The 27,199-nt window shown below is 42.0% G+C and overlaps 1 protein-coding gene across 1 annotated transcript in view; it reads left to right on the top strand.

Annotated features, from left to right (window-relative positions):
* The first annotated feature begins 3,991 nt into the window (after positions 1-3,991).
* The window catches only part of MAGI3 (membrane associated guanylate kinase, WW and PDZ domain containing 3), a 30,803-nt gene continuing 7,595 nt past the window's right edge, over positions 3,992-27,199 (top strand). The window contains exons 1-15 of the mRNA XM_026044205.1: positions 3,992-4,023; positions 6,351-6,470; positions 7,240-7,449; positions 7,999-8,173; positions 8,375-8,454; positions 12,043-12,100; positions 12,414-12,508; positions 13,256-13,444; positions 14,015-14,623; positions 15,205-15,236; positions 17,331-17,427; positions 19,016-19,107; positions 20,623-20,815; positions 21,269-21,454; positions 24,639-24,824. Coding sequence (XP_025899990.1) covers positions 7,371-7,449; positions 7,999-8,173; positions 8,375-8,454; positions 12,043-12,100; positions 12,414-12,508; positions 13,256-13,444; positions 14,015-14,623; positions 15,205-15,236; positions 17,331-17,427; positions 19,016-19,107; positions 20,623-20,815; positions 21,269-21,454; positions 24,639-24,824 — 2,071 coding nt within the window. The 5' untranslated portion in view covers positions 3,992-4,023; positions 6,351-6,470; positions 7,240-7,370. The remainder of the gene's footprint in view (positions 4,024-6,350; positions 6,471-7,239; positions 7,450-7,998; positions 8,174-8,374; positions 8,455-12,042; positions 12,101-12,413; positions 12,509-13,255; positions 13,445-14,014; positions 14,624-15,204; positions 15,237-17,330; positions 17,428-19,015; positions 19,108-20,622; positions 20,816-21,268; positions 21,455-24,638; positions 24,825-27,199) is intronic.

Genomic DNA, 27,199 nt, shown 5'->3' with positions numbered 1-27,199 from the left:
TCACCCAGGGCTTGTGAAAGTCTTTGCTGTGACATTGTTTGGCAGTGAAGTAAAATCTTTTACGGGTTGAATGAGTCTCTTAATGTATTTGCATGCATACATGACACACCTCAAATTGCTGAACTTGCAGCGTTGCTGTTGTACCAACACTGCTGTTTAGGAATGAACTTTTTCATCTTGCAGTGTAGTTATAGACTCAGGCAACTGACACACCTAAAATTTAGAAGGAAGTAAGTGCTTTGGCACCTGTTTATTCACATTTTGCTCAAACTTGTAGCTGCGCTTCACAGTAATTTATTTTGCTGTAGGCTCAAGTCCCAAAAGACTTGTCTCAAAAGACTCAACTCTTAGCTCTCCTTACTGAACTGCTGTGTGTGTGTGTGTGTGTGTATCCTCATTAAATAGTGCTTTTGTGGCCAATTTAAACCAGGAAACAGGAGAATTCTGCCTGTTTGTCTTGGAGAATCTGCATGGCATAAAGTGCATTATTCATCTCAGATGGTTCCCGAGGTTCACGCATCGTCCTTAAGGGACAGCTTGACAGGAGAACAAGCAGGATCCTAAATGTTTTGGGGTGTTTCAGAGCCTGATACACGAGGTCTTCATTAAAGTCTGTGTAAAGGAGACACTCTAAAGAAGCATGTTCCGTTTTCCAAGGGAGAAATAAGGTGTGGGGTGTGGTGTGTTTTTTTTTTTCTTTTTGGCATAAGAACAAGCTCTGGAGGTTGCCTGAAGTGTCTTTGCTGTTGCTTTATTTTGCTGCTTTCTAATTCATGCTGCTCTTTAAGTGGCCTTCTGCCTTACTTCTCTGCCTAGTGTTTTTTCCATCTTTCTCCAGCTCTCCCTGGGCAGCCCTTTCAATCTTCAAGCTAGTCTCTTTGCTCTTAGAAGGCAGACGAATCTGTAAGGTTTTTAGTGTTAAGATTAATCCTCTAATGTCAGCATGTTCTTACCAACAGCTTTGTGTTTACTTTTTTGACTGAATTGATATTTATTGAAAATGTTTTTTTCTATAATAGCATAGTATTTGTTGCAACAAAGTTGTCTTTGTGAGCTTTTAAGTTTTGTAGCATGAATGGAGGAAAATCAGTAAATACAGAGGTCTCTAACTCTAAATTTATTACAGTTTTTTACCTCTTGCCAAGTTTTCCTACATGCAGCAGTATGAACATAGTTAACAGCCATATTCATCTACCTAAGTGAAATATGCTTGTGTTGTTCAAGTGAGATGGTATGGATGTGGTTTTGACAGGGAGATGGATGGACCATTTGAGTGGTAAAACAGTTTTTTAATATTGAACAACCATCTTGACTGCAAGCCATAAAGCAATTTGCAGTAAGAAACGGAGAATGTTTTTTCTTGTTGGAGATCAGCCCATTTGTTTTCATTCCGTGCGACGTGTTGTGCCCGCTACACTGCAGAAAGCAAACCCGGAGCTTCCCGACACTGGAGAATCCTTCTTGTGTCGTTGATAGTTGGCAGCGTGAAATGAAGGTGGGGATGGGGCTGCGTTCGGAGCCCCGGAGCAGTGTCCAACACGTGTGTGATGCCTGTTGCAGGGCATGGGACACGAGTGGGTGGCCGGTTTTGCTTTGAATCAGTGCATACCTGTCTGGAGAGAGAATCTCATCTTCCAACATGCCAGCATTTCAATCGGATGAAAGAGCGATAATTGCAAGGTGGTTAACTGTTAATGAACGATGCTAAATAAGGGGTTGGTTGAGAGCTGCACTTCGGGTGGCTATCTACCCTGAAGGGGGGTAGTTATTTTAAGACGTATAGGACTGTCAGCGTCTTAGTGTTGTAAGTACACAGCAAAGTGAAGGAAAATGGACCAGGAAAACGTGCTCTGGGGGCCGGCCCCTCTGCTCCTCTCCGTAGAGTCTCCCTGTCCTGCTCCGTGCTGCCCTGCGCCTTCTGCTCGGCTGCAAAGCGCTGGATCGGGGCGGACGGCAGCGCCCCAGGACGAGCAGCGGGGGAGCGCGGTTATGGTGTGCTAGCGGGACAAGGCTGTCCAGTGCTGTGGCAGATCTGCTAATGATACCTGACAGAAGGATCACACAGAAATAATTGCAGAGAGCTCTTCTCTAATGCGGCGTTTTTTGCAAAGAAAATTTGGTTTTGCAGAGATCAGTTGTTAGTTATGCATAAAATCACTTTTTATTGCTCTGCTCACCCAGCTATAGAGTCTCTACAAAACAACTTGTGTAAACGGCTTTGGGTTTTGCCCCTCTTAGCAGTACATATGTTGATATTTTTGGATTTTGTTTATTTTCATTAGCTACTGTAGACATCTTTAAGAAAAATCCTATACGAAAAGGATTGGCTTAATTAAATTCTAAGCATAATTAATGATTTGGCTTGTTTTATTGCAAAAGTATTGCTATGTGAGTGCAAAAATAATCTGTATTTTCAAAATATCCCCTTATATAAGAGGAGTAGGTTTTACCTTGTGTTCTTGCCTGCAGCTGTTTGAACATATGCATGTGCTCCGCTAGTGGCAACTCTGGGTATTTAGTCTTCCAGCTGGTGTGTAGCGTCGAGCTACCAGTGTTACATGAGGAAAGCTTTGCAAATAATATTATTTTCTACGAGCCTGATGCATGAACTATACCTTTTCTTTTTGTAGGAACTTCATCCTTTTTTAGATAGTTGACGATAGGTTAACCTATTTCCATAGGAAATACTGCTCATGTGGTATTGCTATCATGCTGCTGTTCTCTTCGGTGATCAGCTAAGGACCCTCTAACAAATAAGACCCCGGGTAGGAGGAGCACGACGGCTGTGCATCTCGGAGAGGCGCGTGTGAGCGCCGCACAGGAACACCCGGCCGTTTGAGGATACAGTCTGATTGTCACAGTCGTTGGGGGCACCACTCATGTACGTGGTTGTGCAGCCGCTTCCCTGCTGGAGGACGGCACCTCCCTACTGCCTTTCCTTTTAATAGCCAGGATGTGTGTTTCTCTAGTGCAGTTCCTGTAATCACTTTTGAAGGGGTTCAGTAAGAGCCTTGTGAAGTTATGTCACTGATTTATGTCACCCGCATTTTGGTGTCCGTGCAGCAGTGCCACACTCTGAGGGGTCGCTGCGTGCTGCGAGTTGCATAAGCAGCATCTAGCTTGGGGCAGAGCCCTTGGGACCCGCAGGGATTTAGCTCCTGCTGCAACACAGAAGATCTATAAACCAGCTGAACGAGAAAAACGCACAGATCCATAGTTGGACTCGCAGTTAAGTGTTGCATCCAGTTGTATCCTGCACGCGCACTTTGGAAATTTAGGAATGAGGAGCACAGGTCTGATGTCGGGTGAAAGCTTGCACAGCAAAACACTAAGTAGGGAAAAAGCATCTAAACAGCATTTGGAACAAAGTGTCTGCATTTAGATCATAGTTCAGCAAAAAGTCCCTTCCTAAATGGTGAATACGTAAATAAATGAACATTTCTGTAGCCAGATATCGAAGTATTATTTGCAGCCCACGTATGAAGCAGTTACAAAGCCGGGAACACGCGTTGATGCTCTCTAACACAGTGCAGCTCTGCTGCCTGTGTTTGCTTACCAGACCATGCACCGTATTATCGTTCAGTCTTGTGCTGTTAACACTGAGTTTGTCCTTTATCATCAATTTCCACACAGAGAGCTGAGAACTGCTAATGCTCTGCAACGAGCAGCTCCATCTGTTTCATCCTTATTATGGCAGGAAACTTGATGAATGTCAAAATGTTTGCTCTCGCCTTAACTAGATTTTAACATAAATGTAAGGTGGTTAGAAATCCTTTTGCCTCCATATTGCTGTTTTTAAGTATTAAAAATTACTATTAGAATGAATTACCATATAAATATATATTTTTAGCACGGGGATTGCATCTACACAGCATTTGTTTTATTTGTGTGTGTGTGTTTTTTTAGGAAAAGTCATCAACAAAGATTTGCGTCACTACTTGAGCCTGCAGTTCCAGAAGGGCTCAGTCGACCATAAACTGCAGCAAGTGATCAGAGACAATCTCTATTTGAGAACCATTCCATGTAAGTATGCAAAGGTCAGCCCACTTGTGCTGAACATAATTTAAGAGCTTTAAATTCTTTCTTTCTTAATCTGGTTTGTTTTTACCTTTTCAGTGGAAATTTCTATAAACAGCTTTGTCAGAATAATCTTGTGTTGTAAGTTGCAGTCAAAAGTTGCTACTAATATGCTTTGACAAAACAGGAGAAATTTAAGAATGTAAAGCTCAGAGTATTTTGGTACATTCCCAAAATTGGTCTTTATCTAATTGAAAGTTTGTAATTTATTATAGATTTTGGAGTATCCATAGCAACCATGGAAAATAAATCATCCTCAGCATGATTAAGCAGAGCAAGCACATCGCAATTTTGGTCAATGTATTGTTTTTTGCACAAAGAGGAGATTAAGATCCCCAGGCTGTCACACAGAGCTCGACAGAGGAGCGCAGCTGGAAGGGGGCGGTGCGGGAGGGATTATATAGGGAAAGGAGCCCCCAGTGCTGCAATTCCTGAAGGCAGAGGGGAACCGCTGCTCCTTAATCCTGGAAAAAAGTAGGAGGTGGCAGCAGCCAAAGGGAGACTGAATCTGTGGCCTGGAGGAGGAGGAAGGAGCAGGGCATGGACAAACGTAAGTGTCACAGCAGGAGGTAACTGGTTCCCCTCGGGATGGACCTGTCTCCTCTGCCGGCCTGAGCACCCGGTAGCATCTCCCAGCCCAGGCAGGTGCTCGCTCACCTTTTCCTCGGAACCTGAAGGCTACTGCTTCTGGGAATGAAAAATCTTTTGTCAGTCTTTTTTTTTCCCAATCACTGCTCAGCCTCAGAGGCGTTTGGGACCTTTCGAACCCAGTGCCCCTCAGGCTCAGACTCCAGTGGATTTTAGGCTTCGCCCGCTCTGAACTGCTCGTTGGAGCAGGTGTGCTTAAGATGACTCTTTAATTACCAGACACCCCTAAAGATTTCTGTGTACCTCCCACGTGAAAAAAATTACTGTTAACTTCACAGAGTATGGGGAGTGTTCCAGGCAGGTGGTAACTCTGGCGATGGTGACTCCCGTGGGTGGTTTGTAGATGGTGCTTCCTGAGTGACTGACACAGAATGTCTAAAATGCACCCACCGTTTCTTCTAATCAAATATGAAATTAGAAGGCAGTTTCCGTGTTATGTGTGTGCAGTGGAAGGGGTTTTGCTTACTCTGCAGAGGGGTTGGGCTGTTCTGGTGGCGTAATTGTATCTTCTAAAAACACTTGTAACTGTTTCTTTTCAGTAAAAACATTTGTAGAAAACCCCTTCTGATGTAAAGGACATTGACAGCCACCAAAGTGTCTTTGCTTTTGCCTTTCCATTCAGTTTCTTTTCTAAATCATCATAAAATCATCCTTTACTTTGTCTCAGAGGGTTACCAATTAAAAAGGCTTATTACCTGTTGTGCTGAAATATCCATTGAACAACCGATTTAGAACAGCTTGTCATCTAACACTTTTGTAACTACGGAAATTTCATCGTCAATTTAACATCATTATAATATTGATCATGCTCAGGAGTTTTTGACTTTCTTAAAAGATAATATTATTGAAATGCTGTTTACTTACAAACAGCTTAATAAACTAGTAAAATCCTTTCTAGGAGAGCTTTAATTAAACTATTATAACTACGGGAAATCCTGTTCCTAGATTGAACACTCTGAGAACTTCTGCCCTGACACAGCAGTTTGCTGCTTGCTTTGAAGCTTTGCTTTATGACAGCTGATGTTTTCTCTGCCTTCAGGAGAACAAACAAACAAACCAAGAGCTGATCCACAGTCGGGATTTGCAGTACAGATGAGTTGAGCTCTGAGCTGTGAGGTTAAGGACAAGTTTCTGTACCAGTTATGGATTTGATGACCCAAAAATCAAATGCGTGAGGTCATGCTGACTTCAGTGCAAAATACTGAGCCGCAGTGGGTGCTCAAAAATAACAGAAAGATAAAATATCCACACAAATAGTTAAAATACTATAGCTGGTAAACAGTTCCCCAGACCATGAACTAGCATTGCCTTGTCCACCACCAGCTACCACTGAATGTGTTTTTGGTTCACAAAATATATACAAAAATCTCTCTCTCTCTGCCACTTCATCCTGTTTTTTTTCTCCTCTCCCCTTGATATCCTAACTGTCATTCCTACATAATTTATTGCCCTAGTTTTTATAAGTTCCTGTTTGCTTGCTTGCAGGAGTTCTCTCTTATCTTCCTGGAATGACCATCATTGTATAAAGCTTCAAACTACTACTATTTTTACTGAGTTTTACAGGCAACATTTGATAAACAGGCAGCATTTAAGCATTTACAAGTGTGTTTCCTCTGTCTTTTCAGGCACTACAAGGGCTCCTAGAGATGGGGAGGTCCCTGGGGTAGACTATAATTTTATTCCTGTTGAGCAGTTCAAAGCACTGGAAGAAAGTGGAGCCTTGCTGGAAAGTGGAACATATGATGGTATGTTGATCCCACTTATCAGAATGGGAATATATCCAGGACTCATGACAAGCATCTTTATCTCCCTAATAAAAATCATATGAGCAGTCAGAGGAGTAGTCATTTACCTAAATTATTTTCCAGAAAAGAGATGCTTCCCAATCTTTGTGATTTAGATGAAAATGTTGATATAAAATTGTTTTCTCAGGTAGAAATCATTTTGAGACCAAATGATATCTACAGCTTTCTTTGGCAAGTGTATTGTCAGCTGTTAATATAGGGCTATATTATTTGTAGTTGTGTTTATGTAAATAGATATTTTATGTTTCTGCACAAAATCAATTTGGTTTTTGGCTTTAGTGTGTTTCTATTGCTGCATGTTATTCCAGATAATCAGTACATATTTTACAAGAAAATAGGAGCAATTGATTTTCACTGTTTTGCTTCTCTCATGCTGTTCACTAAGACTCTTTCCAGAGCATTAGTAAATGCAGTTCAAACTAACAAATCGACTTTTTCTTTGGAAGCCTGTTGCAGGTTATACATTTTGAATCAAGCCTATTATTTCTGATGTACAGTTGCAACATGAGAAAAAACATGGTTATGTGTTTTTAATAGATAATTCATAAGCATTGATTGTTTTTGATGGTGCTGATCCTTCGAAAAGTTAAATTGCATTTCTGGTATTTCACCGATACCTTGCATAGACAACAAAATGTTTACTCCAACTACCAGCAGTTTCCATGGGCATTCATGCTTTTAATTACCCTGATTTTTATCTCCCGGTCAGGTAATTTCTATGGTACTCCAAAGCCCCCAGCAGAGCCCAGTCCCTTTCAGCCTGATCCAGTGGATCAAGTTCTTTTTGACAATGATTTTGACACTGAATCGCAGAGGAAAAGAACCACATCAGTCAGCAAAATGCAAAGGATTGACAGTTCTCTGCCTGAAGAAGAGGAAGAGGAGGAGAAGGAAGCCGTAAACGGCAGTGGAGGGATAGGTTGGTTGACAAGGGGAGAAATTCCCTGAGGTATTTTATGAATGAATAAATAGCATTCATGCTTGTTTGAAATACTCCATTAATTTTGGTGAAGTTTGAAGATGATTTTCTATTCAGGCAAGATTTTGAATGTGTTTTTACACCATTTTGAAATCATGTTTAAAAAGAAACAGCTGTTCTCCCAGCCAGATGTTCAGTTGCATCATTAAATGCACTGCTCATTTGAGAACATGTAGTGCTGGGTACCACCCAGTTGCATGAAGATGAGGAAAAAATTATGCACTCTGCAAGTGGAATCCCTCTGCAGAGTATAATTCATGTACATTTTGTCATTTAATGAAAATAATATAAAGCTAATTTCGGAAAGGGAAAAGCAGAATTCAGTGTTTATTTTAGCTTTTAAGAGCTTGTAGTTAAAAGTAGAAAAATACACTTCAAATAAATGGGTGTGTTTGATTTTTCACTCATAGCCACAGTAAGAGGGTGGTTCTTAATGAGAAACAAGACAAGCATCTGATAAATAGTAACACTTTCCCTGAACAACTGCAGAAAACAAAGAAAAACATTCAGATTCTTCTGACTGGATGAAACCTGTTCCCAGTTACAACCAGACAAGCAGCTCCATGGATTTCAGAAACTATTTGTCAAGGGACGAGACCCTGGAACCTCTACCCAAGAACTGGGAGATGGCCTACACGGACACGGGCATGATCTACTTCATAGAGTGAGTGTCCCGGAGAGTTCTTGTACCTTCCAGAAAGCAGCAGGCACAGGGATCTGCCTTCTGGGGAGATACCTGCCATTGGTACTTCCCATTTTAGCTTTAGATTAAATTTAGTCTAAAGTCTTAAGAAAGGAAATACTTAGAAGCTTCCTCAGCTGAAGGGAATTCTCTTCTTTTAATGCCCTTTGTTTTGTTCCACAGCCACAACACCAAGACAACCACATGGCTTGATCCTCGGCTCTGTAAGAAAGCCAAAGCCCCTGAAGATTGTGAAGATGGAGGTGAGATGTTCAGAACTCAGTTGTTTCCCTTGGAGTCTCCTAAGTGTCTCATTTCATCATAGTTGGATTAATGCTGAGATGGGAGCTTCTTTATAAAACACGTGGCTGTCTGGTGTGAACAGAGTGCTGAGTGTCCATAATTTATTGGTAATCACTAAAGAAGTTAGAGAGATTGGAAAATACCGTAGCATAATTTTTCTGGGGTGGAGGGATTTGATTGAATTGTGGATATATCTACATTGCTTAGAAGGGAAAGGCATATTTTGTTCTAATTAAGTATCACTGCTGAGAAGAGAGCTGGATATATTAGTGAAGATCTCACTGGAAATTGTTGTGTGGGTGGGATACAACAGTAGGGAAAAGTCCGTAAATACTGAAATATACAAATAATTAAAGAAAATATGGCATAATACATCAAATAATATATGGTGCATGTGATAAAAGAAGAAAGGACAGGCCACATGGAAGGAATACAGGCGCATCGTCAGAGAATGCAGATGCGAAATGAGGAAGGCCAAAGCCCGGGTGGAATTAGAGTTGGTGAGGGATGTCAGGGACAACAGGAAGGGTTTCTATAAGTATGTCAATAGCAAGAAGAGGACAAGGGAAAATGTTAGTGCACTGCTGAATGGGGAAGGGGCCTTGGTGACAGAGGAAGCAGAGAAGGAAGAGTTACTAAATGCCTTCTTTGCCTCTGTCTTTACTGCTAAGGCGATCCCCCATGAACTGCAGGGCTCCAGTAGAAGAGATATAAATGGGCTAGAGGAAGACCTTCTGCAGGTTGAGGAGGATTGGGTTAGGGATCACTTAGGCAAACTGGCCACTCAAAAATCTATGGGCCCAGATGGGATGCACCCAAGAGTGCTGAGGGAATTGGCTGAGGTTATTGCTCAGCCTCTCTCCATCATCTTTGAGAGGTCCTGGAGATCAGGGGAGGTGCCCGAGGACTGGAAGAGAGCCAACGTCACTCCAGTCTTCAAAAAGGGCAAGAGGGAGGAGCCGGGCAATTACAGGCCGGTCAGCCTCACCTCCGTCCCTGGAAAGGTGGACTAGATGAGTGCACGGTGCGGTGGATCGAGGGCTGGCTGGATGGCAGAGCTCATAGGGTGGTGATAAATGGGGCCGAGTCCAGTTGGAGGCCTGTGGCCAGTGGTGTCTCCCAGGGGTCAGTACTGTTCAGCCTATTCATCAATGGTGCTGTTCAGCCTATTCATCAATGACCTGGACGAGGGCACGGAGTGCACCCTGAGCAGGTTTGCAGATGACACCAAGCTGGGTGGACTGGCCGACACCCCGGAGGGCTGCGCTGCCATCCAGAGGGACCTGGACAGGCTGGAGAGTTAAGCAGAGAGGAACCTCATGAGGTTCAACAAGGACAAGTGCAGGGTCCTGCACCTGGGGAGGAATAACCCCAGGCATCAGTACAGATTAGGGGCCGACCTGCTGGAGAGCAGCTCCACGGAGAGGGAGCTGGGAGTCCTGGTTGACACTAAGTTAACCATGAGTGAGCAGTGTGCCCTCGTGGCCAAGAAGGCCAATGGGATCCTGGCCTGCATCAGGAGGAGTGTTGCCAGCAGGTCAAGGGAGGTGATTCTGCCCCTCTACTCAGCTCTGGTGAGGCCGCACCTGTAGTACTGTGTGCAGTTCTGGGCTCCCCAGTATAAGAGGGACGTGGAGCTTCTCGAGAGGGTCCAGAGAAGAGGAACTAGGATGATTAAGGGAATGGAACATCTCTCGTATGAGGAGAGGCTGAGTGAACTGAGCCTGTTTTCTCTGGGGAAGAGAAGGATGAGAGGGGATCTCATTAATGTGTATAAGTTCAGGAAGGGAGAATGCAGGGAGGAAGGGGACAGGCTGTTTTCACTGGTAGCCAGCGATAGGACGAGGGGTAATGGCCATAAGCTGGAGTACAGGAAGTTCTGTCTCCAAGTGAGGAGGAACTTCTTTACTGTGAGGGTGACAGAGCAGTGGAACAGGCTGCCCAGGGAGGTTGTGGAGTCTCCTTCTCTGGAGGTCTTCAAAACCCGTCTGGGTGCCGCCCTGTGCCACATGCTCTAGGTGTGCCTGCTTGAGCGGGAAGGTTGGACTAGATGATCTCTAGAGGTCCCTTCCAACCTGGAATTTTCTGTGATTCTGTGATATAATATGTGAATATGTAAGTTAAGGGAACAATCTGACTCCCTTCAAATCTTCATCCCCTTACCTAGAAGGTCAGGGTCATAGCCACTATATTCGTGATTGGCTTATAGGCCTGTAAGCATTTCCTACGTAGTCATGCAATTTAATCAGTTAAAAAAAAAATAACAAATAGCTCGGTCTCCTGCAAACATCTGACATGTTACAAAAGCTGAGGCTCACTCAAAATAGTCTATCATCTTTCTAAATTGCACAGCCTAACAATCATGTATTCATAATGAAGCCAGCTGGAGCAACTGCCTCATTCTGCTGCTTATTAAACATATGTACTGCTCGCCACAGGATAAAAAGAGCACTTTAAATAGACGAATGCAGGATATCTAAATGAACAAAATTTAAATGAATAGTCTCACTGGGTCTCTTGTCAAATTATGTGGAATGATGCTAATATTAATAATTGGTAACATGCTATTATATACTAGGAAATTTACTCTTACCTTCAAACTTAGAGCAGCCTCAAACAAGATTACATAGAAATTTTTGCCTTCAAAATGCCTAGATAGCAAGCTTGCCTATTCTTGTATTTAAATTCTCATGGTAAGGCAATGAGAATAGTTATGCTATTGGACTTGTGTGTAAACCACTAGTCACGATCAGCTGGTTTGCTCTGGGCTGTGAGAGCCGTCAAACAGGGGCTGCACAGAACTGCATTTGGTCTTCTCAGCAGGACGAGCTAGTGCTGAATTTCATGTTGCCAGAGCTAAAGGACTAGTAGCTGGCTTGGGTATGTCTGCACCTTACTGTAAACAGCAGAAAAACCACATATTAAAATAGCCCCCCATGATGGGGGCTGTCTTCTTATTCATCACTTATGCCCGTTACCATTCTCACTAAGGGCTTCTTCAGTTGACTGAATGGTAAAATGTTGTCAGAATGCAGTGAACTATGCTGGTGTTATTGAGAGAATGAATAAAGGTGCCATTAATCCTACTGGGTGGTCTAAATTCAAGCTGAAAAATGAAACAGAGACACATAGTGTTTCAGGTTTGGGATGTGATGTATTGAGGTGTTTACAGTTCTTTTGCTGTGCTGTATTTGGGAACACAGGCATTTTTCTTCCCCCTTGATAAGTTTTTCATCTCAGAACAGATTATTTTGTACCTTACTTATTATATGTTTTAAATGGCATAATTTCATTAAATGTAAATTTCCCCATCTACTAGAACAAGAACAATTAGCTATAGGTATAGGTCTTCAAATTCCCTGCAACGGCCTAAAAGACTTTTATTTAGAAGGATCAGCCTTGAACAAATGAAGGAAAGAAAAAAAAATGTGCATTTTCTCTATTCCTTTTTCATAAGTCTATGATCTCTCATTATTTTATAAGAACTCCAGTATTTGCTGGTGGTTTCCCACTATAATGGAGATTTTTTTTTTTTCTCCTGACTGCAGAACTTCCTTATGGATGGGAAAAAATAGAAGACCCTCAATATGGAACATACTATGTTGAGTAAGTAGTAACTGTTAGCTACAGCAGAAAATAATGTAACAGTTCATGTGTGATATGTATAGATTATAATACAGTATAAGTGCTAAACATACTCAGTAGAAATATATTTTTCTTATTCACATTAACTGCTTACTGTGATTGCTACTTGCTTTTCATCCTCATAAGAGAGAGACACTCAAATAACTCAGGTCACAGCAGGGATATATGAAATAATAACAAACAGATTTGGAGGTGTATATTCTGTTGTTGTCTTTCCTGTCAAGCAGGCAGAATGCTTTCTTATGGCAGGTTGTTCTTTCTTGTGTGTTTACAGTCATATTAACCAGAAAACTCAGTTTGAAAACCCGGTGTTGGAAGCCAAAAGAAAGAAACAATTAGGACAAACTGATGCTGGCCCTTCAAAATCAGGTATGACTTAATGTTATGTTTTTTGTTACTGATACCTATAGGTAAACAATGAAAAATAGCCCAGAAATTTCAGGTTTGGTGTGTATCAGTTCAAGTAAGTCTGACTTTTTTTGCTAGTAGTTCTAAATATTTTAGTTAGTGTTTGTTTTGATGATTGAAAAGATGGATTTTTATTTTGCCAGAATCAATATGTATGTATAACGACTGCAGAAATTAACTTAAATCATCTTCATATTTCAATAATTCTTAATACGCAGTTCTGCAGTTTGAAGTCCCATTATATGTTTTTTGCAGACTAGATGGCTCACTGTGGTAATCACTGTGTCAGCTTTAGTTGGGTGGTGCGATTTACGTGTCGAGCTGTTCAGCTTATTCATCAGTGACGGGGCTGAAGGACAGAGCGCACCCTCGGCAAAGCTGCTGCTGATACCAGCCCAGGAGCAGGGGCTGACACCCCTTCCTGCTCCTTAGGCATAAAAAGCAACCTCTTATTCAGAAGAAATCATTAATCCTTATGATAACTTTAAAAAATATACTTATCAAAACCAACCTTTGTATCTTCAGGTCTTTTTATTCCTTAACCTGGAAATATCCTGGAGAGATTTGGTCCTCGGCCTTTAAAATACCTTCTTCCTTCTCTCTTGTTATCTGTATTACATGTCTGCGGTCACCATCAACTGGGGCTTTACTGGCCACCTCCTAGCAGCACTGTTGATGGTGGATTGTTTTGAATCTTGCCGTGCACAGGAGCAGAGAAGTCTCTCTTCACCAGAGACCCAGCCCAGCTTACTGGAGCCCTCATACGGACGTCGCTGAAGAAAAGTACAATGGGATTTGGCTTTACGATCATTGGAGGGGACAGACCTGACGAGTTTCTGCAGGTGAAGAATGTGTTAAAAGATGGACCTGCTGCACAAGATGGGAAAATTGCACCAGGTAAAGTGGTATTTCCCTCAACTTCATATTACCTTCTAATTAACAAATACTGCATAAGTTTTTCAGGATCTGAAACTGCTTGCACTTCATATTGGAAATATGTAGCATGCCAGTATAAGGACACAGAATATGGGTGGACATGTCCTAAGTTATAGCCAGTCCTAAAATAATTATAAGAACAACAAAAAAAAATCCGATTTATTCTGGATTGAGTTTAGAAGGCAGTACAATATGAATTAGAGCATAAGACATCTGCTTGCAGTAATGTGGATGCACTGTTTTATCTTCTGTGGCTGTATAGTATCATTTATTAAATCTGCTGCAGATTAAACTTTATATATTTAGCACACTATGTTCTGAGTTGAAATAGAATAAATGCAAAGAGGAAATCCGTTAGGCTTTTTTTTGGCAAAAGACGGTTAAGAGGTAATAGCACAACCCCTATTCATTATTTTTAAGGATTGTACAACAATTTTCTCCAGCTAGAATTTTCTCCTGAGCCTCAGAATGTTGCAGAGGTATAGGTAGCTTTATTTTGGGTTTGATGCTTTTAATTTCCTTTTGTAACAGGTGATGTAATTGTCGACATAAATGGAAACTGTGTCCTTGGCCATACCCATGCAGATGTTGTCCAGATGTTTCAACTAGTTCCTGTCAACCAGTATGTGAACATGACTTTGTGTCGTGGTTATCCTCTTCCTGAGGAAAATGAAGACTCTATTGTAGATATAGTGACAGCTACACCTCTTATCAATGGACCACCTATGACCAAAGGAGATGTTTGCGTGACCAGTCAGGATTTGATACCAGGCACAGTCGTGCTGGACCAGAATGGAAAGCCGGGCCCTGTGTTAGTCAACGGTCGTCTGAATGGCCCCTCTGTGGACACAAATGAGCAGAGAATCTCTGTTGCATCTTCAGGGACATCTCAAACAGAGCTGGTCACCATTCCTCTAGTCAAAGGTCCTAAAGGCTTTGGATTTGCCATTGCAGACAGTCCTACAGGACAGAAGGTGAAAATGATCCTAGACAGCCAGTGGTGCCAAGGCCTTCAGAAAGGAGATGTAATCAAAGAGATTTGTCATCAGAACGTACAGAACTTGACACATCTGCAGGTGGTAGAGGTGCTGAAGCAATTTCCAGTAGGAACGGAGGTGCCACTGCTTATCTTAAGAGGAGGTACATTTACATTTATCATATGCAGTTAAAAGCTCTTTAAAGGATCCTTTTCAGTGTAATATGTCAATTATGTCCAGCTTTTAAAATTAAATAGCGGCTTATTATGTCTCTAAGCTGTCATGCTCTAAGTTTAATTTACACCCCTGGGTATTGGGGGTGAGAGCATGCAGCTAGTTTTGTGTCTACAAAAATGTTATGAGATGTTTTTGCACTGTCTTTTCCAAACTTGCGGGGTGAGTTAAAGAAAAAATGCAGTCTCTAGTGACATGCAAGCAGCATCATGGGTGGGATTTTTGAAGCTTTACAAATGTATCGCAGTAACCTTGGCTGAAGTGGACCGGGGTCACGAGCGGCAGGAGGAGGCATCAGCCGCAAGGTGGAACCTTCGCTGACTTGACATGTTCTGAGTGATGGTTTTGCTCAGCTGAGTGTTTGCTCTGCATTTTAAAAGAATAGTGAATGAGCAGTAATCAGTTTCAGCCCAAGAGGAGCTGATTGTACTGGTTTAACACTGTTGTGGTTGTGATGGCCTGGCATTTCAAACTTCATTCTACATAGACATTTTCATCTTTTTCCTTCAGGTCCTCCTTCACCTACTAAAACTGCCAAAGTGGTGAGTATTAATGATGCATTTATCTTTGTTTCTGATGGAGGAATTTCAAGTTTTTTTGGTTGTAAAACAGACTTAAAAATATGGTCTGATTAGTGTCATGTGAGGTTTTTTGAATTATTTAATGGGGATGATGGTTTTCTGTTTTACTGCTGAAATATAAAAAATGCAGCAAAAGTCTTGATGATGCATGTAGTATTGTTAATTTGCCCTGACTGTAAATATCACATTGCTGTGACAATTTTTTTCACGATTCCTTTTCTGTCACTGTGCTTGAAATTGCTACTAGTAGAAATATATGACTTGATATTTATCTGTGTGCATACTTTGAATTGCTTTTGTAATCTCATCTCTTAGTTCCTGTGATAATCTGCAAGAATGATTTGGCAGAACCATCTCTATTTAGCTGGCACAAATTAATTGTCTAAGTAATTGCTGTCAGAATACTCATTGAAGGGGAAACAAAATACAGCATCTCATTTTTTTGCTTTGCTAATTACCTGAATCCTGTATTAAAGTAAAATGGGAATTCTAAAGGATGCTTCAGATACTTTGATGTTTCTCAATCCTGACATAAAATTAATGAACTGGTTAGTACGCCCTTCTTAAAATGCTTCCTTATCTCTGCATGCATATATTGAAAAAATCTCTACATAACTATACATTTCTTGTTGGATGTTCATTTTCCTTGAAAGTTTGGTCCAATGGGATATCTTTGATATATACATTAGCTCTGTAAAGAATCTTTGAGATTAATAAAATACACTGAGATTTAATAATATTCACAGTAACACATATTTTTGTCATGAACACTTTTCTTAGTAAACAACTACCTAACAACTACCTATCTCAAAAATAGACATATTTCTTTAAGAATATCTCTCGTACTCCAGAAATTATCTAGTTTTAGGAAAGCCCTGTTACCTGCTGAGCAAGTACTAAAGTCGTATCCTGGCATCTGAACTCACAAGTTCACTACACTTGAAACAAGCTGCACTCCGAAAAATGGGTAGATTAGGTTCCTTGTGAGAGTACAGCTGCGTAAACCAGATAAATCACTGCACGAATCTGTTCCGTCGGAGAACACGAGTGCTGTCAGCAGAGCTCCCGTTTCGGTGTGCTCTGTGCAGGCATGCTAAAAATACTCATGACTTATGTCTGCTAGAATGTGAGACCCTGTGAGAGAGACTTTCCCACAGAGCACTCGATGTTCAGTGGCATTAAGCAGCATGGCAAACTAACGCAGTCAAAAAGGGCAAGGTCTTATGTTTATAAACATACAAGAAGTGTCAAACTACTAAATGCCTTGGGGGAGTTTTCTTCCACCCTTCTTAAAAGGGCATCTAAGTCTACTCTAATTGTGTTTTTGTTTAACATGCACAGACCATGCTCCAGTTTTCCAGTTTGGGTTTCAGCCCAGAATCAATATTTAAAATTACTTTAATGCATAAACCATTGGAAATTAGGATGGGAGGCTACAAGGCTACTTGGTGTCCTTGAAATAGTATTAGAATGCTGCAGAAACAGCATAACAGAAAAATGCAAATACTGAATTTTTATTCCTCATGGCATGTGCGTCTCGTAATAGTCCATTGTATTCCTCTTGCTCAGTTCTTTATAATGTCAACCTGATATTGAAGATACCTCATATTTCTTCTGTTGTTTTGATATAATTGAGCATCTTGAAATTGGGAGGAGGCAGTTGCATGCTAAGCTGCTAGCAGCCTGTAATAAACAGAAGTGAATGCAAGCAAGAGCATGATTAAACTTGTAATCATGAGGAATCTGTGAGCATCAGGCCCTGGAATAACTTTGTAAGCCCAGGCTTCAGTGAAGTTTCAGGACACGTCTAGAAGCCTTTAGCAGTGAGCACAACTGAGGTACTGGAAGAACTAGGTGAAACAGTTCCCTTATTGCCCTGGTCTACTGCGCATTTCGGCCCTCTCTGATGTTTATTGCCTTGGCAGATGTGTGTAAACAAGCACAGTTAGTGCCTTTGGTTTCATATGGATCTTGTGGGAATGGGGGGCTCTGTTTCAGAAAGATAAGCAAGACAATTCAGGGAGTTTAGAGGCTATCAGCGATCCTATTCCACAGCCTATGCCTTTCCCACCCACTGCTGTGAGATCGGGCTCTCCTAAACTAGACCCTTCAGAAGTCTACTTGAAGTCTAAGACCATATATGAGGACAAGCGTGAGTATATCAGCTTCAACTTCGAATTATTAAATTATGAAGTAATGTTTCCTGTATGTCATAAATGTGGTGAAACTACTGTGCCTTTCACCTTAGCCATTTATTTTGTATATATGTAGCATTTTGAGGAATGGCTAATTCATACAGAAGTTTAAAAGAACTGGAACCCGTTAAAGACAGTTTTGCTTTCTCGATTAGCCTCACTAAAATACCTGTTTGTCCTTTTCCAATTCCTGCTGCAGGCCTTTAACCTTGTGAGCGTTCAGGGCACCCTCGGGAAGAGCACTGTACAATGTGGCACATGCAGCTGCATTGGAAATGATAGCTCGGCATCTCATTTATTACATTATCTGGTTTTACTAAGAGATATACCATCAGTCAATGAAAACAAGTACATATTGAATAAAACTACTGACTCATTTTATCGGATGTAATACAGTACATAGGGTAAACAAAACCCTTTTGTTGTGCTGAGAGTGCCACCAAACCTGTTCCATAAATATCCCGGAAGAGCTGATGGGAAAGCAACTCCCTGATACGAGTAATCAATAACACATCGCTAAAATAGCAGGCTGATGTTACAGCAGGGGAGGTGTGAAAGGTTTGTTGTAATGACAGCCTTGTAGCTTGCTGGCATGAGACCCCCTCAGCAGAGGATACGTTGCTTCTAAACGTGTCAGCATCAACCAGTGTATCCTCCTGTGCATATTCCAGCATTTTCCCCAAACGTATTTATGATTAAATGACTAATCGCAGAAATGGGGTAATGTTCTAAGATTGTTTCCTGACCTGAAAGTTCTGAACACTTTTTCAGTTTGTGGACTTGATAAAAGCAACTTCTTGCAAAACGGATCATTTGAGAGACATGGGCTGTTTTAACATCTTACTTAGGTGAAATTTAATTGACGTCAGTATATCTGACTAGAGCTAGATATTCTCCTGAGTAACATCTATTAGCTAGCAATAAATGTTATAAGAAGTAAAAAATAGTCCATTTTGCTGACGTTGACATAACTGTATTAAAGAATTCCAGCAGTTTTATCAGTCCTTTCATAGCTTTGCAAGTACAGGTTTTAGTGACAGGCCAGAAGAGGCTGATGGTGTTTTCTGAAAGAACCCTTTGTTAGTATTTTAATTGAGCTTTGCTGCAGATAGACTTATGTAAATGGCTCCATAGCAAAACTGTACAGACAGTTTAAAAAATGCTATTTTTAACAATGTCATTAAGGACTAACTTCAGAGATCAGAGAAAAAGAAAACTAAGTAAACTTGATGTGTCAAATAATTTAGTATGCCAAAAATCAGTTACAGTAGCTACACTGGAATACAGTAGGAAATTTGTGTATTGTTTTTTTGTAAGAGGTCATGAAAAAAGGAACTTGCACCAATTTACAACAATTTAGCAATTCTTCAAGCTCTAAGGTGCTCTGATTATCAAATTTCTGAATTTAAGTGTTTCTCATAATTTCAGTGTTTCCAAAATACAGTTCTGAACCATAGTACAGTCTGGATTTTATTGCAGGGCTGCATGTGAAAGCAGCTCTGTTTTGTCCCTTTTTTGTACTTTTGAAATGTTGTTTTGTTTTAGCTCCAAACACAAGAGATCTGGATGTTTTCCTGCGGAAACAAGAGTCAGGCTTCGGTTTCCGGGTGCTTGGAGGCGATGGACCAGATCAACCAGTAAGTTGTTTACAGTTGCCTGCATGTTATCTTACAGCTCTGCTGTTAGGGTGGCTCCTGCTCTGTTGTTCTCATTTCCCTCCCGTTCTAAATGATTCAGGAATGTTACTGTCAGAATAACTAAAGATCAGTAAAGTTGTATAACAGCAGACAAAGGAAACACCATTAACTAAACACATTTTTTAAGCTTTTGTCCCATTCAAATGAAGGGAAGAAAAGCGCTAGTTACCTTTCTTTCCTCTACATGGTTGACTTCAGTATCCCACAGTCATGTTCATTTTCTATTTGTCTAGATTCTTTTTTTGGCAACAATAATGCTCTATGCAGCCTGTAATACTGATGTATGTTTCCATAGCTGTTGCTATATCTAGAATGATGTGAAGGACAGTGTTGGCACTAAGCCTTTGCATGTTGCACTACCTAATCCTGTTAGAGTCTTGGCTCGGATGATGTCTCTACTCAAGATGCTTGTGAAAGAATGTCAAAGAGGAGGCAGAATGGTAAATATTTTGTGGAAACCCTGGATAGTCCATTCTTGTTACAATGGGCTTTAGGAGGAATCCACTATGTTTCATAATAGACCAAAAATTTTCTCTGGAAAGAAGTTAAAGATAGACTGGGGGGGACTATTGACAGGGACTATTTCATTAACTACCAAGTTAAGAGGCAAAGTTTTTGGACTAGATATGCTGGTAAATTGCTTTCTGATTACAATTGTAGGAAAACAGTTTTGTTGTTGTTTTTCCATTTGCAGTTGTGATTCACTGCCAGACTTTTTCCTAATATGCAATTAAATAAAATGAAGAGCAGCGTTTCTTCTTGAGGAAGAAAAAGCAGTCTTCCTTATGTTGCACTTTATAGCATTTATTGCCTTTTTGTTTCTATAGCAATAGCTGTTTGTAGGTGTCAAGCTAATGTCATGAAAATGCTGTGTATAGATCTGCTGTCTAATGCTTAACCTCAGACAGCTAATGGCAATAATTGCTTTTAGTCTTTCATTTAACTTGTGATTGTAGCATATAAACCAGAGTATGTTATTCTCTGCCGTGTCATATTTACCTGGCACTTTATGGGTTGTGGTGGACCATATGGGTGCAACTCTGAGTTCTTTGGCTAATCACCAAGAACTGTGCACTAAAAGACATAAAGCATGGAGCTGTCTGGACAACTTTTCCTAGGTGAACCTGAACCTGTCCAAAGCTTTTGCCCCAGCCACTCTAGCCTTTTCTTGCCTCACAAGGTAAGGAGGCTTCCAGAATTCCTTGAAAAGCTCTTGAATATTTATTGGATGCTTTGAGCCCCAAATTGCATCCATTCATTCAGCTGGCACAAACTGCACTCACTGGCTATGCTGCTGTTAGAATATGATAAACAGATTGTTTAAAGATATCTTTCTGAAAGCTCTTTTCTATCTGGATTTGTATGAAGCATTTCTGCTGTAGGGCAGCATTGAAGTATTTTGATGTGCTCCTACTGTACATTTGGAACTTGCCACTGACTGTACTTTATTGATAGATTTATATTGGAGCCATAATCCCATTGGGAGCAGCAGAAAAAGACGGCAGGCTTCGAGCTGCTGATGAACTGATGTGTATTGATGGAGTGCCTGTGAAAGGGAAATCACACAAGCAGGTGTTGGACTTAATGACCAGTGCTGCACGGAATGGCCAAGTGCTGCTCACGGTCCGGAGGAAGATCTTCTTTGGTGGTAGGTGTCTCAGGAGGTACTGTGGGAAGTGGAGCCTGCCTAAGGAGTTACCTCCATTTTGATAATCATTTCGGCTGAAGCTGCACTGAGACATGTCAATTATTGCAGTAGAACAGAATGACTTCTGAGATTAAAGACCATCATCTGTCACTTTGAGTAAGTGGAGAAAAGCAGAATTTAATAAGCTGATGCTTTTGGTGCTTGCTAGCTTGCACAAGGAGGACTCTGAATCAGTTAGGACGAGGCTAATGTTTTCCTTTTCACAGATGTTTGTTAAAACAGTTGCTTGTGCTACGTAAATGGAGTAATAACAGTCATTATTACTGTGCACTGCTTTCCCAAGCAGGCAGTTTCTTCATCCTGCTGCTAATACTGCTATGTACAGTTTTGTTGTAGTTATCTAATAAAACAGCAATATTTTTTCTCATTTGTTGTATGTTTGTTACCTGTAAGGAGAAAAGCAACCAGAGGAGGAAGAGTCACAGCCTATCTTGGGCGAAAAAGGGTCTCCCCGATTGAATAGGGTGGAGTTTGCAAGCCAGCAGTCCTCAGAGGTCTACGATGTCCGTCTACAGCGAAAGGAAAATGAAGGATTTGGCTTTGTCATTCTCACCTCAAAAAATAAACCTCCCCCTGGAGGTAAGTGCTGTATTCAGCCCAGTGTCATCAGGACCTGGCTTCATTGGTGCCTGGTATTTTTAGCGTTAGATTTCTTGTACCAAAGCCACTCTTGTCATTAGCGAGTGTGCTCAGGGTGGTGGGCTCTTCAGTGATCTTTCCTTTCCAAGGCTGTGGTTATGTTACATATACAGCAGACTGTGTAGGTGTAGTCTTGTTTCATTGACAGGGCTTGCAGACAACTGAAGTTTAGTCTGTCTTGTTTCATGTTTATGCTTTTTTTCACCCAACTGTGGCATAAGTGAAGAGCAGGGAGAAAATAAGTCATGCTCAAACAGCCCATACATGGGAGTGTGAAGCGTTTATGACAGATTATTCTTCAGGACATGGATGGTTTTTTAGACTGTGCTAATATGGTAGATTTTGTACACTTCGTTAACTCATAGGCATTTTAATGCAAGTATAGCTTCAGTCTTGTTATTGTCAGGAAGACAGCATGTTTGCCTCAGAATATTCTCAAAGTGAAAAGGTATCACAATCTTACATTGTAGTTCTCATATACGGATTTGGCTTCAGGCAGAGTTGTAAAGATAAACAGCAAAATAACCAAGGTTGAAAGCAAAAATAAAAAGGTACATTGTGAGCAGAAATGAATAAGAGAAGCTGCGTGCAGGAAGCTCTGGAATCCAACACAATTAATGGGCAGATTTGTGACCCTCCACACAAGAGCAGTTTTGTTCTGTGTAATCAAATGTGTTTTGTATTCGGTGTGCTGATAGCTGCTAGTTATCTAGTAGTGCCAAGTATAAACTACTGGACACTTTCTGCATGAGTTGATGAGCAGGATAATCCTGTTGAGATTTATTCCCTTTGTCCATTGAGTTAGTTATCTGTGTCAGCCTTTAAAATACAAACCAGCTCAGTGAATTCACCCACAAACTCGTTTCATTGCAATTAAAAATTGAGTAATTCCTGCAATATTTACCCTGTTCATGTAGCTCCTTGGTGTAAATCACCTTTCCGAACCTCCTCAAGTGGTTCTAGACTGATATAATGATGTGGTTTTTGTCTTTTTTTGAACTCGGACACTTTCTTCTGCTTCTCCATTTCCTTTTGCTGTACTATGAAAAACAACTGGAGCGCCCTGAAAGTTCTTCCAAATCACATTATGCTGAATTGCTACGATGTGTATTTTGAGTGATGCAATCTTGGCTCGGATGATGCCTTTTCCTTCCATTCTGGAACCAACCATTTTGGAAGATGCCTCGTGCCAGAGCTGCAGCGGGTTCTGCTGCGTGCCAGGTCAGCGCAGAGCTGCTGAGTCCTTCCAGAAAAGCAGTTCCCATGGGAACACCTGGATCCATCCCCTGCGGATGCTGTGAAAATTACTGTGTCCTGTGTTAGAATCACTGAGGGCTGATGTGTTGTCTAGTCAGTTGGATATTAATACAAATGCTACCAGCAGAACTGATGCAGACAACATTTTTGTCAGGGAATCTGCTGCAAATCTATGTTAGTTTGATACTAGTATTAGAAATAGCTGAATCGATTGAAACCCATTTCAGCACTGAAGTATAAGCACTGTGATCCTCGGCTCCTTTTAACACGGACACAGGAGATGCGGGTAAACCCACTGCATTCCTGTGAAGCTGGGATATTTTAAAGCAAATAATCAGCAGTTGTGAGTCTGCAACCCTGCACTGTTTTTCTCTTCACAGTTGGTTGTTAAGTTTAGATTATACTAAAAAAACAGTCTTTTAAGGGAAGGGTAATTAAAATTTAAACTCATCCTAAATGCTAGAAGGCTTTAATGGCCATTCTTGTGCAGTAGCTGCTCTGTATGTTTGCTCATTAAAACAAACCTTGATTTTTTTTTTAAATCTTGGGTGATTATCTCAGCTGATGTCTGTTTCTAAAAGTGCATCAGATTTGCTGTCACGGTTTTGAAATATCTGCTGATAATCTTGAAAAGTGCATAAGATTCCTTATCGTTTCCTTAGGGAAGAGGAAGTATTTTGGGGAAACCAGGGACTAAAAAGCAGGGACTAAAAAACTTAATAAACGAGGTACATGTGAAAACCGCTCCAGGCTCAGGCTCTGTTGGATGTACAAACAGGTTTTTACATGAAGCACCAGGAGGAGCCTCCATGGGAAGGACAGAGGTCAGCCAGGAGAAGTGATGGGGCTGCTTGGGAATGGAGTGACTAGGAAGCCTGCACAGTGGGCAGAGGAGCACTGAGGAGGTTCTGTAAGGACAGGAACATTTTGCTGTGCTTTAGAACTTGGTGGATGTAAGGTTGCTCTGGATGTATGGGAACACAGGCTGACGTGCTTTGGTTTAGCACGGTGCTCTTCAGTGCAAGCAGCCCAGTGAACTGCTGTCCAGCCCGCGGCTTTGGTGCGTTGCTGCTGCTGTAACAGCCCCTCGGTGGCTGGGGACACCTCCACGAGCACCGCTGCAGCTCCTGGCCGCCAGAGCGGGGATCCTGCTCCCGGCTTCAGGGTTCAGCACCTTTGAGTGCTCCACGGAGCAGCGTTTGCAGGAGGGACACTGAGGGGCTTCTGTCCTACCATTGTCCTCAGGTCGCTAATCCTAGGGTAAGGCTAACACCACTAATAAGAGCCACAAGGCAGCAAGCTCCAGGAACGGGGGGCACTCTTGGAAGAGCCAGCAGTGTTTCTCTTCCCTGCGAAAGTGTCTGAGTGTTGAGGGACCCCCGCAGCCTGTTCTGGTTTGTTCCCTTTCTCGGAGATGTGGATCACAACACAGCCCGTCTGCAAAAATGACACAGCCCGATCCCATGGGATCAGCCTGCAACCCCCAGGATTATAGGTTACCCACATATGCTTTCCCTCCTAAACAGTGTATTTAGCCCTGCAGACCAGTGACACTGCAGCAGACTGTTCCTCCAGCACCCTTGGGCACAGGAGATCTGCTTCCTCTGCTGCTGGGAAGGCAGAGAGGGAAGGAGGCTTCCCTAGGGCAGGCTCACAAGCTCTGCTTAGATACCTGTCGGGAGAGCTCCTCACTGATCATCCACATCAGCTTCTTGACTGGTGGTGAGCAACCTCTCAGTGTTTATTTTAAAATGCTGCCTTCAGTGGGAACGGTCTGTGTGGTGACTATAGTGATCCTGGGTCTGTACCGTGCCTGACGGCAATGAGCATCAGCTGTGTTCTGATATGCCTGTTCTTGATTTCCTAGTGATTCCTCACAAGATTGGCCGCGTTATAGAGGGCAGCCCGGCTGAGCAGTGTGGGAAGCTCAAAGTGGGGGATCGCATCTCGGCAGTGAACGGCCAGTCCATCGTCGAGCTCTCCCACGACAGCATCGTGCAGCTGATTAAAGACGCGGGCAACGCGGTAACTCTGACCGTCGTCGCCGAGGAAGGTGAGGAAGGTGCATTACACTCGGGTGAATGTGTCCTGCCAAAAGCGAAGTGTTTCTAAAGTGGTGTTTGGTGGCTGTGGAAGTTAATGCAGAGAGAGGTGTCTGGAATTTAAAGAAAATCTGCCATTGAATGTGAAGCTCATTGACTTGCTGTGTAGGACTGAGCACTACGGGGACAGAATTAGACAGCTGCTGAAGTAGTTATATTGAAAAATAACATATATGGAGAACTTAATGCAGAGTAAGAGAAATTCCCATGGTTTCTGAAATGGGAGAGTGAGGCCGCTGCTCACAAGGAAGCCTGTGAGCACCTGATTTTTAGATCCTTTCCAGTTGGCACTCTGTGTCTTTTCTTCCTGCTATGTGAAAATACACAAATTGCCTAGCACTGCATCTCTAGAATACAACAAATGTTCTGCAGTTCTTGTGTCTTCTAAAAACACATTTTGGAAAATAGTCACATCATCATAGAAATCCTGTCCAGACAATTTCCTGCAGAGCTGTCCAGGCCACTCCATTCACACGCAGCAGTCATGTCCCCTCGACAGCAGAATGGATATTGGTGGCTGCAAAGTCACATCTTCAGAGCTCATGGTTTTTAATGAAAGCTCCTATGCAGCATTGCATTCAGCATGGTATTGTTCCTACACAAGCACTTCACTATAAATATGTAAAATCCAACCATTTAATGAGGAAAAATTCTGTTTTCCAACCCTGCTTAGTAATGCCTTTAATGCCAGGGTTTCTGCTTTTGAGTTTAATTAAATTGACTATTGTTATTGTACCGGAAATTTGGCTTTTCTCACCTTTAAAATAATAAATACCTAAAGCCAAACTGTGAAGAAAGCCAGCAGATTGTTCTCTAATTTCACATTCATTGCAAATATTTAAAATGCTATTGCAGCTTTCAATATAAAATGCCAAAGACTTACTTTCTCTTTTTGTTAATGTTTGAAGCAGACTGACTTGTATAAATTCAGTTATTTTTCTATGAAGATTTTCATTTTTTCCAAATCTAATTCATTCCAGAATAAATAGATGCACCTCAGAGCAGTTGCCCAGGGCAATGTTCATAATGCAATTGAAGTCTGAGTTGGTTGCATTAGATCTATTTCTCTAGGGATCTTTACTTTGTCTTTAGAGTAAACCTGCCCAGTATAACCATTTTGTCATTTACTATGACCCTTCCTAGGCTCCATATAAGAAGTTATCTTTTCCCATTTCCTCAGTCACAGATTTATAGCCAGAATGTAGAGATAAATTAACAATTTGAGTGAGACTCAACAAGGAGAGAAAAATCTGTGAGCAGGAAAATAGATGAAAAGAGCAGTCAGCAAAACTGCGACTTGGAGGAGCCAACGTTGGTGCGTTTTGGATATTGAGAGCTCGGGGACAGCAGGCAGAGCCTCATGCACAGAAATGGAAGTTACTGTTTTAAAGTTCTCCTTGATTTATCTGGAGAAACGCTGTTGAGCGCTCGTGCAACCCGCCACGCAGCCGGGGCCCGAGGCAAGGCGGCCAGCGTGGATGTGAATGATGTGAGGACTTGAGCCGTTTGGGCTGCACCAAGCTGGTTCCCCGGACCATGACGTGTGTGAAGGATGAGGGGAATGCTGTTGTCGCCAAAGCTCGGCAGCGTAAACCCCGGCGGAGCTCCCAGCGCTGCTGCCTTGGAGCTCTCCTCCGACCGGCACTGAAAATGCTCCCATGTCTGCACGTGCCCGTGCCTGCCTCCCTCCTGGCTTCCACAGACGGGTGATCTCTGCTTTTCATATGAATAACCGGATTCCACTTCATGCTCCAGAAGACATTCTTGAACATTTTTCACAAAAGTAGGAGCCTGTCAGCTTCTGTCACGTGTTAGCTGGAAATGCAAGGGAGCAGGCTGAAGAGAGGACTGGAGAATTCATACAAACAGATGGCCTTTCCCTTGCTGTGCTTCTGAATTAAAATTCTGAGCATAAAGCAGGAGCAAATGTTGACGTTTTGTCTCCAGAGGCAAAGCCTCTCCAAGGCCTGTCACAGCCACAGCACCAGGCAGCCCTGGGAAGGATCCCGAGGTCTGGCACACCTGGGAAATGCAGGATGGGAGCGCGCAGCACACGGAGCAGCGCTGCCTTCCCTCCCCCGGAGCTGCGTGTGCACCTTGGTTTCCTCAGCTTTGCTGCTTTATAAATGCTGTGGATTTACTGCTAGTGTCCAGTCACTGTATTTTGTGTGGAAGGGAAGAATCATCCTAAAAATTGCTTGACAAGATTTTCTTAAAATGCCATTACACTTCAGTTTACACATTACACATTTTAAGTCGGTCTTGGGGACAAGGCAAAATGCCTGAAATTCCTGCTGATAACAAGAAAACAAGTTGCATCAATTTA

This window comes from Nothoprocta perdicaria, unplaced genomic scaffold (genome assembly GCF_003342845.1).
Source record: "Nothoprocta perdicaria isolate Ctin4 unplaced genomic scaffold, notPer1 scaffold_353, whole genome shotgun sequence".
Taxonomy (NCBI): domain Eukaryota; kingdom Metazoa; phylum Chordata; class Aves; order Tinamiformes; family Tinamidae; genus Nothoprocta; species Nothoprocta perdicaria.
Note: the sequence above shows the minus strand (reverse complement) of the source record. Positions and strands in the feature narration are given on the sequence as shown.